This window comes from Herpailurus yagouaroundi, unplaced genomic scaffold (genome assembly GCF_014898765.1).
Source record: "Herpailurus yagouaroundi ecotype Mexico unplaced genomic scaffold, PumYag 248, whole genome shotgun sequence".
Lineage (NCBI taxonomy): Eukaryota > Metazoa > Chordata > Mammalia > Carnivora > Felidae > Herpailurus > Herpailurus yagouaroundi.
This window is the reverse complement of record NW_024412465.1, coordinates 6,368,686-6,380,673: the sequence shown is the minus strand read 5'-3', so window position 1 is coordinate 6,380,673 and position 11,988 is coordinate 6,368,686. Positions and strand designations below refer to the sequence as shown.

Here is an 11,988-nt window from a genome sequence, read left to right as displayed (position 1 = left end):
TCAGCAATCCCGGGGACTCTGAATGCCACATTGGGGACCTCAGCAAACCCAGGGACTACAAATGCCACGTCGGGGACCTCAGCAATCCCGGGGACTACGAATGCCATGCTGGGGACCTCAGCAATCCCGGTGACTACGAATGCCATGTTGGGGACGGATAAGACTGTCCCCACTAGAGTAAGCTTTCTGAGCTCTGGCCCTTGTCACACATCCCACTGCTTCAGAAAACGAGCGATTCGGGCAAAATGCTCTAGAGCCCTGAGGCCGTGCAGTTCAGGGGGGCATTGAACTGGGCCAGAGCTCAAGGGATGGTGGGGGGGGGGGCTGCAGGTGCAGAGATAAGCCACGCGGTCTCTAGCTCTGCCTTGGGGACTGCTTCCCGTGTCCTTGGAGACGGACTTTCTGGGAAGCGTCCTAGATCCCTTAGAACAGCTCAGAAAGCCAGCAGTAATTTAGGGCCAGGCGGGTCTTTGCAGGGCCGTATAGCTCGCCATGTCCGTTCGTGCTTGGGAAACCAGTGACTCAGCGGTACTCTGATAGCCTGCGTGGTGGACAGGACGCTAGGTCCAATGGAAACGTTTAGAACGTCACCAACAAGTTCCTCTGGAACGTTCTGAACACTGGAGGCTTTAGGACTACCGTAGGTACATTTTGCGCACCCAACCACACCTTTTTGTGTAACACCTGGGGACGTTTTATTACTCTACGCGGACGCAGTATTAAATGCTAGGAATCAACAGTCTTGTACACCTCTGACCGACTCTAACTATTGCAGACGATTTAAGGGCAGAGGTAGACAAGTGAGGGATGAAACCTCTAAGATTCTTACTGAAGCGGGGGATAAACTGCCGAGAAGCAGATGCCTAAAACCAAAAGTCGAAGAAATTGGACACAAACTTCAAAATTCCGACCAACCTGGGACTCGGGCAATGATAAAATTTTTCAGCTGTGGGGCTTCCTTCACGGGGAAAAAAAAACAGCCTAAATATGAAAGTTTTCACGGCCGACGTTCTCCCACCGGCCGCCTCCACCACCACCGAGCCACACGTGGACATGCGACCCAAGTTACCTTCGTAGCTGTTAGCAGAAGCAAGAGTCACTTACTACTCTGGTCCCTGCGGATCTACGAGGAGGCCCTCGAACGTGTGGCCCACTCCTGGGGCTAGTGGCGGCTCCCAGCGGGAGCGCGGCGGACGCGGGGGCCGGGCTGGGCGCCCCCAGGCTATCGAACACACCGGGCTTGCAGGCGGGGGCGGCCGCTGCCAACAGGGGCCCGGGCTGCCCCGCGTCCCCGGCGCCTATCTCGGTCCTCCCGGGCGTCTTGATCCTTTGCAAACAGTCCTGCAGCATCGTCTGCGTGCTGGACTCGCTGAGCCAGCACAGGAACAGCTCGTCCACCTTCATTTTCAGGACGGGCTGCAGGACTTTGCCGGGCGGCATCTCCGAGACTCGGACGCTCCTTCCCCAGGAGCCCCCTCCCCGTGTGCACCCCCACCTGACGCCAGGAACCGGGGTCTGGCCTGAATGCACCTCGGCGGGGCAGATGAAGGCCGCCGGTGGGGGGTTGAGGGCCTAGGGTCCGGGTCCGGGCAGGTGGGGGTAGCAGGCCAGAAGCCCAGGGAGGCGGGGTTCGCAGGCCTGAAGCCCAGGGAGGCAGGGCTCGCAGCGGGGTCCGGGGAGGCGGGGGTTCGCAGGCCCGGAGCCCGGGTTCAAGGGGAGGCGGGGTTCGCAGCGGAGCCCGGGGTCCGGGGAGGCGGGGGTTCGCAGGCCCGGAGCCCGGGTTCAAGGGGAGGCGGGGTTCGCAATTGAGCCCGGGTTCCCGGGGAGGCGGGGTTCGCAGGCCCGGAGCCCGGGGTCCTGGGACGCTGGTGAGGGCAGTGCCGGGGTTCCGGCCTAAGGGCGCCGCCGGCGGGGTTCTGGCCTGAGGGCGCCGCCGGCGCCTCGGGGGCTGCGCGGACCCCGAGGCCCAGCGGAGGCGGACCGGCAGGACCGCGGAGAGGCCCGCGCAGCTCAGGGCAGCTTCAAAACGGGCGCGCCGGCCGCGCTCCCAAAGAAGGTCGCCTACGTCGTGCGTCACCGCGACGCGTGGCGTCATCACGGCGGCCCCGGGCGCCGCAGGCCGGCGTGCACGGGACCGGCTGGGGCCTCGCCGGGGGGCTGTGCGGGGATGTAGGGGCTTTGCGAGGATGGGGACGCAAGAGCGGCGGCTGCCGGACGTGACCACGTTCTGCTTTTAGGCTTTTTTCGGGGTGCGGCACACGCCCGCGAGACAGGAGGGCCGCGGAAGTGGGAGCATGCGCCGCGCGTGCGTGCTGGCCGCGGTGGCGGGGGGGGGGGGGCGGGGTGAGGTGGCGATGTAGCCTGCCGGTTCGGCCATGCGCAGTACGTGCCAGCCGGGAGCGAGCCGGCATGGCGTCTGCCGGGCCGACCACGGGCGGCCATGCGCAGTGGGTGCCCACCGGGAGCGCGCGCGGGCATGCGCAGTGCGTGCCCGCCGAGCACAAGAACGCGACTGCGCGCTGCGGCTGTCGAGAGCGAGCTCGAGGCTGGGGCTGCAGATTTCATAAGTAGGCAACCCCGTGTACGTTAATTTTGTTTCTCACACGGTAAGGAAGGTTTGGAGACGTAGATCTCTTAAAAATTGGCTGCTTAGCGTGAGAACGTACTGCTTTTGTAATTGCAAAAATAATAAATCTCTTTTGCTGGAGGTGAAATTAGTTACTGAAATGGCCTTTTGCACCCCCCCCAGTAGCCTATTTCCGTTTGTGCTTTTAACAGACTCGTTCAGTCACGCACGTTGCACTACATGCACCTCCTTCCTTTTGTGTCTCAAAGTTGTTTTCTTCTTCCTAACGTGATTTTGCAAAAAAAAAAAAAAAAGTTTTCGCTGGGGTCTGCTCCCTCTTTTAGGGGTACTTTGAAGGTTTTACGAGCTGGATTCTGCTTCTCAGCAGTATAAGTATATATAGCTAGACTCACTAACCCTCTGGTTTTATTTTGTGTGTGTGATGATTTCAAACCCAGTCTGTGTTTGGTACCTGCAGATAAAAATCGGCGTATGCTCTCTTCGGGAGGGCGCCATAACGCAGGAATTCTGTGAAGTTGTTTCTGTTAATTGGGAAGCAAAATGCTTGTGTGCCATACTGTCATTTCTGGAGAGAAGTAAATATTAATACAGATGGCCCTTTGGGTTTATCACATACAGACATCTTGTCCAGGAACAAATGCGCCTTTCACCCCGGGTCTGCGAAGGAGCTGCCACTCACTGCCCCGTGCATCGCTGTGGTTTTGGCGGGGAAAGGGCTTTTTTGAGCGCCTGCACAAGGTGGCTTTATACGCCCGGGGCCCGGGGCGCAGTGGTGGGGCCCAAGGCAGTGCCTGTGCGGTTGCCAGCCGGACAGAAATAAGGTCCGGGACAGAAACAGAATGCACCCTCAGTATGTACTGGCCCCCGCAAAGATCCTGGCCTGGGAGGACAAACGTGCTGTGGGGCCCCGAGCCACCCCCCCCCCCCCCGGGGCCAGGGTTGTGCACGGTCGCCTCTAAACAGCAGCAAAGTCTGCTGGTTACAGGAAGGATGCCCCCCCCCCCGTCCTGCCTGACTTCCAGGGGGTGTCAAGAGGCTCCCAGGAGAGACGGGTGGGGGTGGGGAGCGCGTCAGTGGAGAGGTAGATTCCAGAAGATTCTTCATTCCGGGGGTGGGGGGGCAAGGAACAGCTGGGTCAACTTCCCTGGGGTATTATCCAGGGGGAGGTTGGAGAGGAGGGTGCTCGCATGGTTCGCAGGCACCTTCGTTCATCCACCTGAGTGCAGTTCCCTCTGTGGACAACCCACCTGGCCCCTCGAAGCAGCTGGTCTGCACGTCCTCAGCCTCGGGCAGGCAGACTCTCCTGCCTCCCATCACTGAGTAACATGACTAACAAAATAACAATGTGCGTGCCTGCGGAGCCGAGGAGGCCGATGGCGCACTTGGACTTGGGAAGGAAAGACGCCCCAAAGACAGCGCCCGCGAGGTTGCATCTCCCAGGTCCCCGGCTGACCCTAAGCTGCAAAGACGCCCGGTTTGTACAGCTGCACAGGGCGATCGAGTCTAGTTCTACCAAGTGTGTTCCTCCAAAACGAGTTGCTTTTTCTTCTCTTGAACAAGCTTTGTTTCTATCCTTAAAACGAACCCCAGGATAGCCGTCAATGTGTATGTGTTTGATTTCGAGTGACTTCCTGTCAAAAGCTAACGAGGAGCCATTTGAACTTGTGTCAGAGCGTCTTCGGATTGGCCCATCTGCATACTATTTATGAATTCTGCTTCTCTCTTCCTCAGTTTTTTTTTTTTTTTGCTGCACTTTGCTCCTCACGGATTTCCTTTCCAACATTTGGTTTTGTCTCTTGCTCAATGAGACGTCCTTTTGTACAGTTTGGAAGGGTAGGGGTCTGGTCTTTTCCTGTGTCGAGCCTAGAACACTCAGCAACGGTGGGGAGAGCTGACGGGCACCTTCCATGATGTTGTATTGTCGTCGCTGGATCGTTTCCTTCTTGGGAGCCAGCCCGTCTCCCGTGCACCCACCCCCTTCCTTGTGGGACTCAGACAGCCCAGGACCCAGCATCACTGCCTCTCCCTTGATTCAAAGCGGGGTGGTTCTCCCGTGATAGGTTTCCAGAGGCAGAACCATGGATGAAGTGGCCTTGGGAAGTTTTTGCAGCAAAGGCTGTTTAGGGTCATTGCGTTTTGTTCTACGGTGTCACTGCCCCCAGGACAAACAGCAGAGAGAACATCCATTAACACTTTCCAACCTAAGCAATGGGATTTTAGGTAAAATGCCCTATGGACCTGGTAATTGAAAAGTAATTTTAGTTTGTTAGCTCCTATTTTAATAAGCTTCCAAAGAAGGGGCCACCGGGTTGGCTCAGCGAGAGGAACAAGCAACTTTTGATCTCGGGGTTGTGAGTTCCAGCCCCACGTGCGTGGAGAGATTGCTTAAAGATAAAAATCTTTAAAAAGATTTCAGAGACAAATAAAAATGTTGAGCAAAACAACAAAAATGAAACGAATTTATGGCAGCTCTAAACAAACTAAAGAGAATGGAAAAATCATAAATGCTTAAAAAAAGAATGGAGGTTGTTCAGATTTTGCCTTTTCATCCACAGGAAAGAGTTTTACAGAGGTTATGCACGTGTGCGTTTTTTATTTTTTTTTTTTCAGACGTCTGTCTATTTTCCTGATTCAAGAGCCCAGTTTTATTTTTTAGTTATGTTTAATTTTTTTAATGCTTATTTTTGAGAGAGAGAGAGGGAGAGAGTGCAAGCAGGGGAGGGGCAGAGAGAGAGAGAGGGAGACACAGACTCCGAAGCAGGCTCCAGGCTCCGAGCTGTCAGCACAGAGTCCGATGTGGGGCTGGAACTCCTGTATGTAAGATCGTGACCTGAGCCAGTCGGACGCTCAACCGACTGAGCCACCCAGGCACCCAAGTTATTTCTGTTTCAGTTTACTTACAGTGTATTTCTTTTGCTGGAACGCAGCATGATTAAACTGCCTCCTACTGGGTTTCTGAGAGTATGGTACGAGCCTGAGGACACAGATAAATAAAAGTTCATGATCTCAAAGGTTTCCTAGTCTAATGGGGTGGGAGCGGCAATTTATATAATTAGGCAACTCAGTGCACAATTACATGGTAGAATGTGCAAGTGTGAGGAGAGAAAGAGACAAATATGGGGAAAGGATCAGAATGTCTGCATTTGATAAATTACAACCCAAAAGACACCAACCAGTTCAGGCAAGAATGGGCTGCTTTGCAATCAGAATTGTAGAGACAACACGGAGAACTTTAAAACTGCGGGGTTGAGGGGCGCCTGGGTGGCTCAGTTGCTTAAACGTCCGACTTTGGCTCGGGTCGTGATCTCGTGGTCTGTGAGTTCAGGGCCTGCACTGCGCTCTGTGCTGTCAGCACAGAGCCTGCTTGGGCTTCTGTCTTCCTCACTGTCTGCTCTCACCCAGATGCGTGCACGCTCTCAAAAGAAACAAACACTTAAAGTCTGGCAGGTGAGTCTGGGCACGGAGTGCATGATTCATTTTATGTGAAATGTCCAGAATACACAAATCCATGCAAACAGAAAGATTAATGGCCCTCAGCTGCTGGGGAGGGCGCTGGCCATTGATGCCTAAGGGGACAGGGTGTCCTTTTGGAGGGGCTGAGAATGTTCTGGAACCAGACGGAGCTGGGGGTTGCACAACTTTGGGAGAGTGTTAAGTGCTCCTGAGATGTACAGTTTGAAGTAGTTATGTTTACATTATGTGAGTTTCCCCTCAATTTTTAAATTTTTTTTAAATGTGTTTTTATTTTTAGAGACAGAGAGTACATGTGGGGGAGAATCAGAGAGCGACACACAGAATCCGAAGCAGGCTCCAGGCTCCGAGCTGTCAGCACAGCGCGCAATGCAGGGCTTGAACCAGCCTTATTTAAAGGATGAAGCGACCAGGCATTTGCAGATGTTGGCCGGTGGGGCCGTCACCTGAAAATCAGGTGAATGTGCTCACAAGCCGAGTGTGGGCCTGAAAAGCAAAACTTTTGTTCTTATGTAAGTGACTGTTCCCCCCACCCTGGGTGTGCGTGTTCAGTGGCAACCCCAAAAGTTATGTCCACGTCTCAACTTCCAAACCTGGGAAGGGGACCCTCATTCGAAATAGGTCTTTACAGATGTGATGAAGTGAAGGATCTGGCATAAGACCGTGCTCTATCACAGTGGTCCTGTATCCAATGACAATGTCCTTACGAGAGACAAGAAGAGAGACACACACAGAGGAGAAGCCACGTGAAGGCGGAGGCAGAGACAGGAGGGACCCAGCCACGAGCCCAGGGATGCCTGGAGCCCCAGAAGCTGGAAGAGGCACGAAGGACCCTCCTCTGGAGCCTCAGGAGGGAGTACAGCCCTGCCTGGATCTCAGCGGTCCTGCCCTGGCTGGATCTCAGCAGTCCTGCCCTGGCTGGATCTCAGCGGTCCTGCCCCTCCTGGATCTCAGTGGTCCTGCCCCCCTGGATCTCAGTGGTCCTGCCCCACCAGGATCAGGATCCCTGCCCTGCCTGGATGTCAGACTTCTAGTCTCCAGAGCTGGGAGAGCATGAATTCCTGTGGTTTTATGCACCCAGGTTATGGGAATTTGTTATGGATGCCCCAGGAACTAACACCCTGGGTCCTTGTTAAAACGGGAAGACTCTAGTGAAATAAAACCAGGCATCTGTGCTTTGATCCAGCTGGTACGAGTGGCCCTCGAGGAGGCTCCAGCTACTCTGTCTACTGAGTACACTTTGCCCATTTTGTGTAGTTTAAACATCGGGGGAAAGTCCAAGGAGATCAGTCCTTCTCCCAAAGAATGCCCGGGGAAGCCCGGTACTGGGTCTCATGAGAGAGCGTGAGGTTTCTGTGGGTTTTTTTGTTTGTTTGTTTTGTTTTGTTTTTGTTTTTGTTTTAAGAGGTATCGGTCGGTCTTTGCTCTGTACGTGTCGTGGAAACCTACTTCCGCGCTCCAGAGAGTGAATCTCTCTGGGTTGGGGCAGGAGTGGAGGAAAAGGCTGGCTGTGTCCTCTCCTTGAGGTCGAATGGCTACGATGCTCAGTGCAGCACGAAGAGCACAGGACGGACACGTGGGCACCGTCTCTGTGCCCGGGGTCCACGGGGGACGTGGGAGCCCCCTCAGGGCTCCGCCTTCTGGCCTCCAAGCACGAAGCTTCCTGGAGGTGCTTTGCCTCGTTTTTAATTCATCGAGACTGCTTCCTGATCCGTCAGAGGAAGGCCACAGACCTTGACAAATACCTCTTTGTCCCGTGCTCAGCACTCGTTTGGAGAAATAAAAGTTACATAGAAAAATGCCCCCTTTTCCGTTTTCATCTCTGATGGAATTCGCTGCTGACCCCCTGGTTCCCCACGGCTCCGTTTCAGGGTTTGATGATACGGAAAAGAATTTTGTATTTGGATAATAAAATTTCCTTACTCGCCTTCCGCAACCTTCAACTCAATTTCCTGTCCCCGGAGACACTGTATATTACAGAATAGAATCCAATTCCTTATTCGTAGGGAAAAAGTTCCAATTTAATCTGAATATTCAGTGCTTTGCACTGGTCAGGGTGATGGATGGCGTATGGAAATGCTTCTGGTTCAGGTAATCAAACGGCGGAATGCACTCCGGTATTGAAAGAAATAATGAAGTCTATTCAATATTCTATAAAGTGCAGAAATGCACATTACGCTGTGGAGACCCTGCGTCCCATTATTACCTTACCAGCACCAGCTCCGTCGCCAAAATACATAAATAAATAAACAAATAGAGGGTGGCCCCCAGTGGAGAATTAAAGTGCACATTACACCGTGGAGACCCTGATAAGCACCTGCGGAAGGGGGGGGGGAGATTAGCCCTTTGGGGGTGACGGAGAGTTACGGACACCCCGTTACGCATACATCCCGCGGCAGGTTGGAAGATGATGCCACGCCTGTGGCCCAGAAATCGGGGGTGTGGGCAGGATTGGGGTGCTTGAGCAGAACATGGCGTCCGGGTCAAGAATTAGCAGCTGAAAATGACAACACTGGGGCCCGGCTGTGGGCAGAGTGCGGCCGAGATCGTGTCCGTCCTCAGGGAGATGCTGGGGGCAGACACAGACCGCGGCGTTTTCAGTCGTGCTGCTCCTGTGACTCAGCCGACTTGGGCATTGTTAGTGATAGTAATCACCAGCACCCGGCTCCTAGCGAGACATGCCCCCCACTGCGATCTCCGAGTGGGGGCTTTGGCTTACACCGGAACGCGGGGTGCTAAGCTGCTTTGTTCGCGCTCTGCAGGCAGCTGACACATCAGAGGGAAAACACGTGTGCAGACCAGCTCCGCGGCAGGCAAGCCTGGCTTTCTGGGGGTGTTTCCAGAAGGAAGACTTTGCCTATCAAAGTCCCACCCGGACACGTGGATCTGGACATGCAGGGTCCCACGTACAAGCAGGGGCTGACTGCAGCCTCGTACGCGCTGGACGGCAGGGCGGACCACTGGACCCCCAGACCCCGGCGGGAGGGCGGAGCTGACCTAGGTGTCAGAGCAACCTCCGTGACACCACCGCCCCTGCCCTGCTCACAGACGCGACTTCACAGTGGCCTGGACGCGCACCCCGCTCTCGGGGACCCTTGTGGCCCGGGGCTGCGTGCACTTTTTCTTTGTGTCACCACTTTGCTGGCCCCTCCTCACCTGGACACAGGTGGGAACCCAGGTGTTCCCGCAGCCCTGCCCGGCTGCCCACACTTGTCTCCTGGGCTCGACAGAGGGGCAGTGACGCAGGGATCAGGGCTGTGGGGGCTTTGTTGCGACCCCGGCTCCCGCCAGCCTCGGTCCTGGGGCTCCGGGTCGCCTCCGACGGGCCAGCCGACACGGGCTGGGTCTGTCCCTTCCGTGGCTCCCTGAGCTACTCCCGTGCCTTTGGCACATCTCTTCCTGGGCCTCTCAGAACACCGCGTGACCGCCTACAACGCTTCCATTTTCGAACTTTTATTTAAAATATTTTGTTTAGGGGCACCTGGGTGGCTCAGTCGGTTAAGCGTCCGACTTCAGCCAGGTCACGATCTCGCGGTCCGTGAGCTCCAGCCCCGCGTCGGGCTCTGGGCTGATGGCTCAGAGCCTGGAGCCTGTTTCCGATTCTGTGTCTCCCTCTCTCTCCGCCCCTCCCCCCGTTCATGCTCTGTCTCTCTCTGTCCCCCAAAAAATAAATAAACGTTGAAAAAAAATTAAAAAAAAATAAAATAAAACAAAATCATAGGGGCGCCTGGGTGGCTCAGTCGGTTGAGCGTCCGACTTCGGCTCACGTCATGATCTCGCGAGGTCTCGCGTGATCTCGCGTGAGTTCGAGCCCCGCATGGGCTCTGTGCCGACAGCTCGGAGCCCGGAGCCTGCTTCGCATTCTGTGTCTCCCTCTCTCTCTCTCTGCCCCTCCCCTGCTCGTGCTTGCTCTCTGTTTCCCTCAAAAACAAATACACATTAAAACAAAATCATAGGGGCGCCTGGGTGGCTCAGTCGGTTGAGCGTCCGACTTCGGCTCAGGTCATGATCTCGCGAGATCTCGCGTGAGTTCGAGCCCCGCGTCAGGCTCTGGGCTGACGGCTCAGAGCCTGGAGCCTGTTTCGGATTCTGTGTCTCCCTCTCTCTCTGCCCCTCACCCGTTCATGCTCTGTCTCTCTCTGTCCCAAAAATAAATAAACGTTGGAAAAAAAAATTAAAAAATAAAATAAAATAAAATATTTTGTTTAGGTAAAACTCACATAACATAAAACTAGCTATTTTATTTTATTATTTGTGTATATATTTTGAGAGAGCAAGACACTGTGCACGCACACGAGCAGGGGAGGGGCACAAAGAGAGGGAGAGAATCCCTAGCAGGCTCCACACTGTCGGCGCAGAGCCCAGTGTGGGGCTCGAACCCGTGAACCATGACATCATAACCTGAGCCCAGAGCAAGAGTCAGACGCTTAACCGACTGAGCCACCCAGGCACCCCCAAATTAACTATTTTCAAGTGACCAGTGGCATTTATCACATTCACATACGGTGTGGATGCCACCCCTCTCTGGTTCCAAAACACTTCCATTCCCCAAAAAGGAGACCCCGTCCCCTTGCCAGTCACTGTCCTTCGCCTGCCCCAGCCCCTGGTGACCAGGAATCTGCTTCCTGTCCGTGACCTGGCCTGCTTGTGGACATTTCGTAGGAACAGAATCACATGCTCTGTGTCTGCTTCTCTCCCTGAGTGTTGTGGTTTCTGGATCTGTCTACGTGGCCGCATTGTCAGAACTTTCCTCCTCTTCGTGGCCAAGTAATAGTCCCACAAGAGGATGGACCACACTTGATCTGTTCCTCTGTCTACACATGCTCGGGCTGTTTCTGCTTCGTGCCTGCTTTCACTCATGCGGCTGTGAGACGCGTCACCCCGCTGTGTCCCTGTCTTCCTCCTGGTGACAAGGGCTCTGCCTCACCCTCTCTGGGCCTCAGTGTCCTTCTTGGTGACACCCTCAAGGCCCTCACCTTGCAGATTCCGATGAGCATTTGGCGACCTGACAAGAGAAAAGCCCGCAGAACCATTCTGCAATCTCAGAATAGCATTCTATTTGGAAATCGGGTCTTTGCAGACGTGAGTGAAGGAACTCTAGGTGAGTTCACCTGGATGACAGTGACCCTAAATCCAATGACAGGTGTCTTTACAAGAGACAAAAGAGGGGAGACACCGACACAGAGGAGAAGCCACACACAGATGGAGGCAGAGACGAGAGGGACGTGGCCAAAAGCCCAGGGATGCCTGGAGCCCCAAACCTGGAAGAGGCAGGAAGGACCCTCCCTGGAGTCTCTGGAGGGAGCACAGCCCTGCCCTGCCTGGATCTCAGCGGCCCTGCCCTGCTTGGATCTCTGTGGTCCTGCCCCACCTGGATCTCAGGGGTCCTGCCCCACCTGGATCTCAGTGGTCCTGCCACTCCTGGATCTCAGCAACCCTCCCCAACTTAGATCTCACAGGTCCTTCCCTGCCCCTGGATTTCAGTGTCCTGTCCCTCCTGGATCTCAGTGGCCCTGCCCCTCCTGAATCTCAGCAGCCCTGCCCCTCCTGGATGTCAGTAGCCATGCCATGCCTAGAACTCAACAGCCCTGCTTGGATCTCAGTGGCCCTGTCCCTCCTAAATCTCAGTGGTTCTGCCCTCCCTGTATCTCAGTGGTCGTGTCTCTCATGGATCTCAGTGCTCCTGACCTGCCTAGATCTCAGTGGCCCTGCCCTGCCTGGATCTCAGCAGCCCTTCCCTGCCTGGACCTCAGCAGTCCCGGCCCCCCCCCCCCCCCATGGATCTTGTGGTCCAGCCCCTCCTGGTCTCAGTGGTCCTGCCCCTCCTGGGTCTCAGCCATCGTGCCCCTCCTGGATCTCAGCGGCCCTGCTCCTCCTGGATCTCAGTGGCCCTGCCCTGCCTGGATCCCAGTGGCCCTGCCCTGCCTGGA

At 55.3% G+C, this 11,988-nt stretch overlaps 1 protein-coding gene and 1 long non-coding RNA gene across 2 annotated transcripts in view; one reads left to right on the top strand and one right to left on the bottom strand.

The window, feature by feature from the left end:
• Positions 1–1,892, bottom strand: part of PPP2R3B (protein phosphatase 2 regulatory subunit B''beta) — a 53,692-nt gene extending 51,800 nt beyond the window's left edge. The window contains exon 1 of the mRNA XM_040460084.1: positions 1,105–1,892. Coding sequence (XP_040316018.1) covers positions 1,105–1,440 — 336 coding nt within the window. The 5' untranslated portion in view covers positions 1,441–1,892. The remainder of the gene's footprint in view (positions 1–1,104) is intronic.
• Positions 1,893–2,357: 465 nt separating this feature from the next.
• Positions 2,358–7,994, top strand: LOC121020196 (uncharacterized). The gene is made up of 2 exons (XR_005786013.1): positions 2,358–2,606; positions 6,339–7,994. It is a non-coding gene; the product is annotated as an uncharacterized LOC121020196 (long non-coding RNA).
• Positions 7,995–11,988: the final 3,994 nt, after the last annotated feature.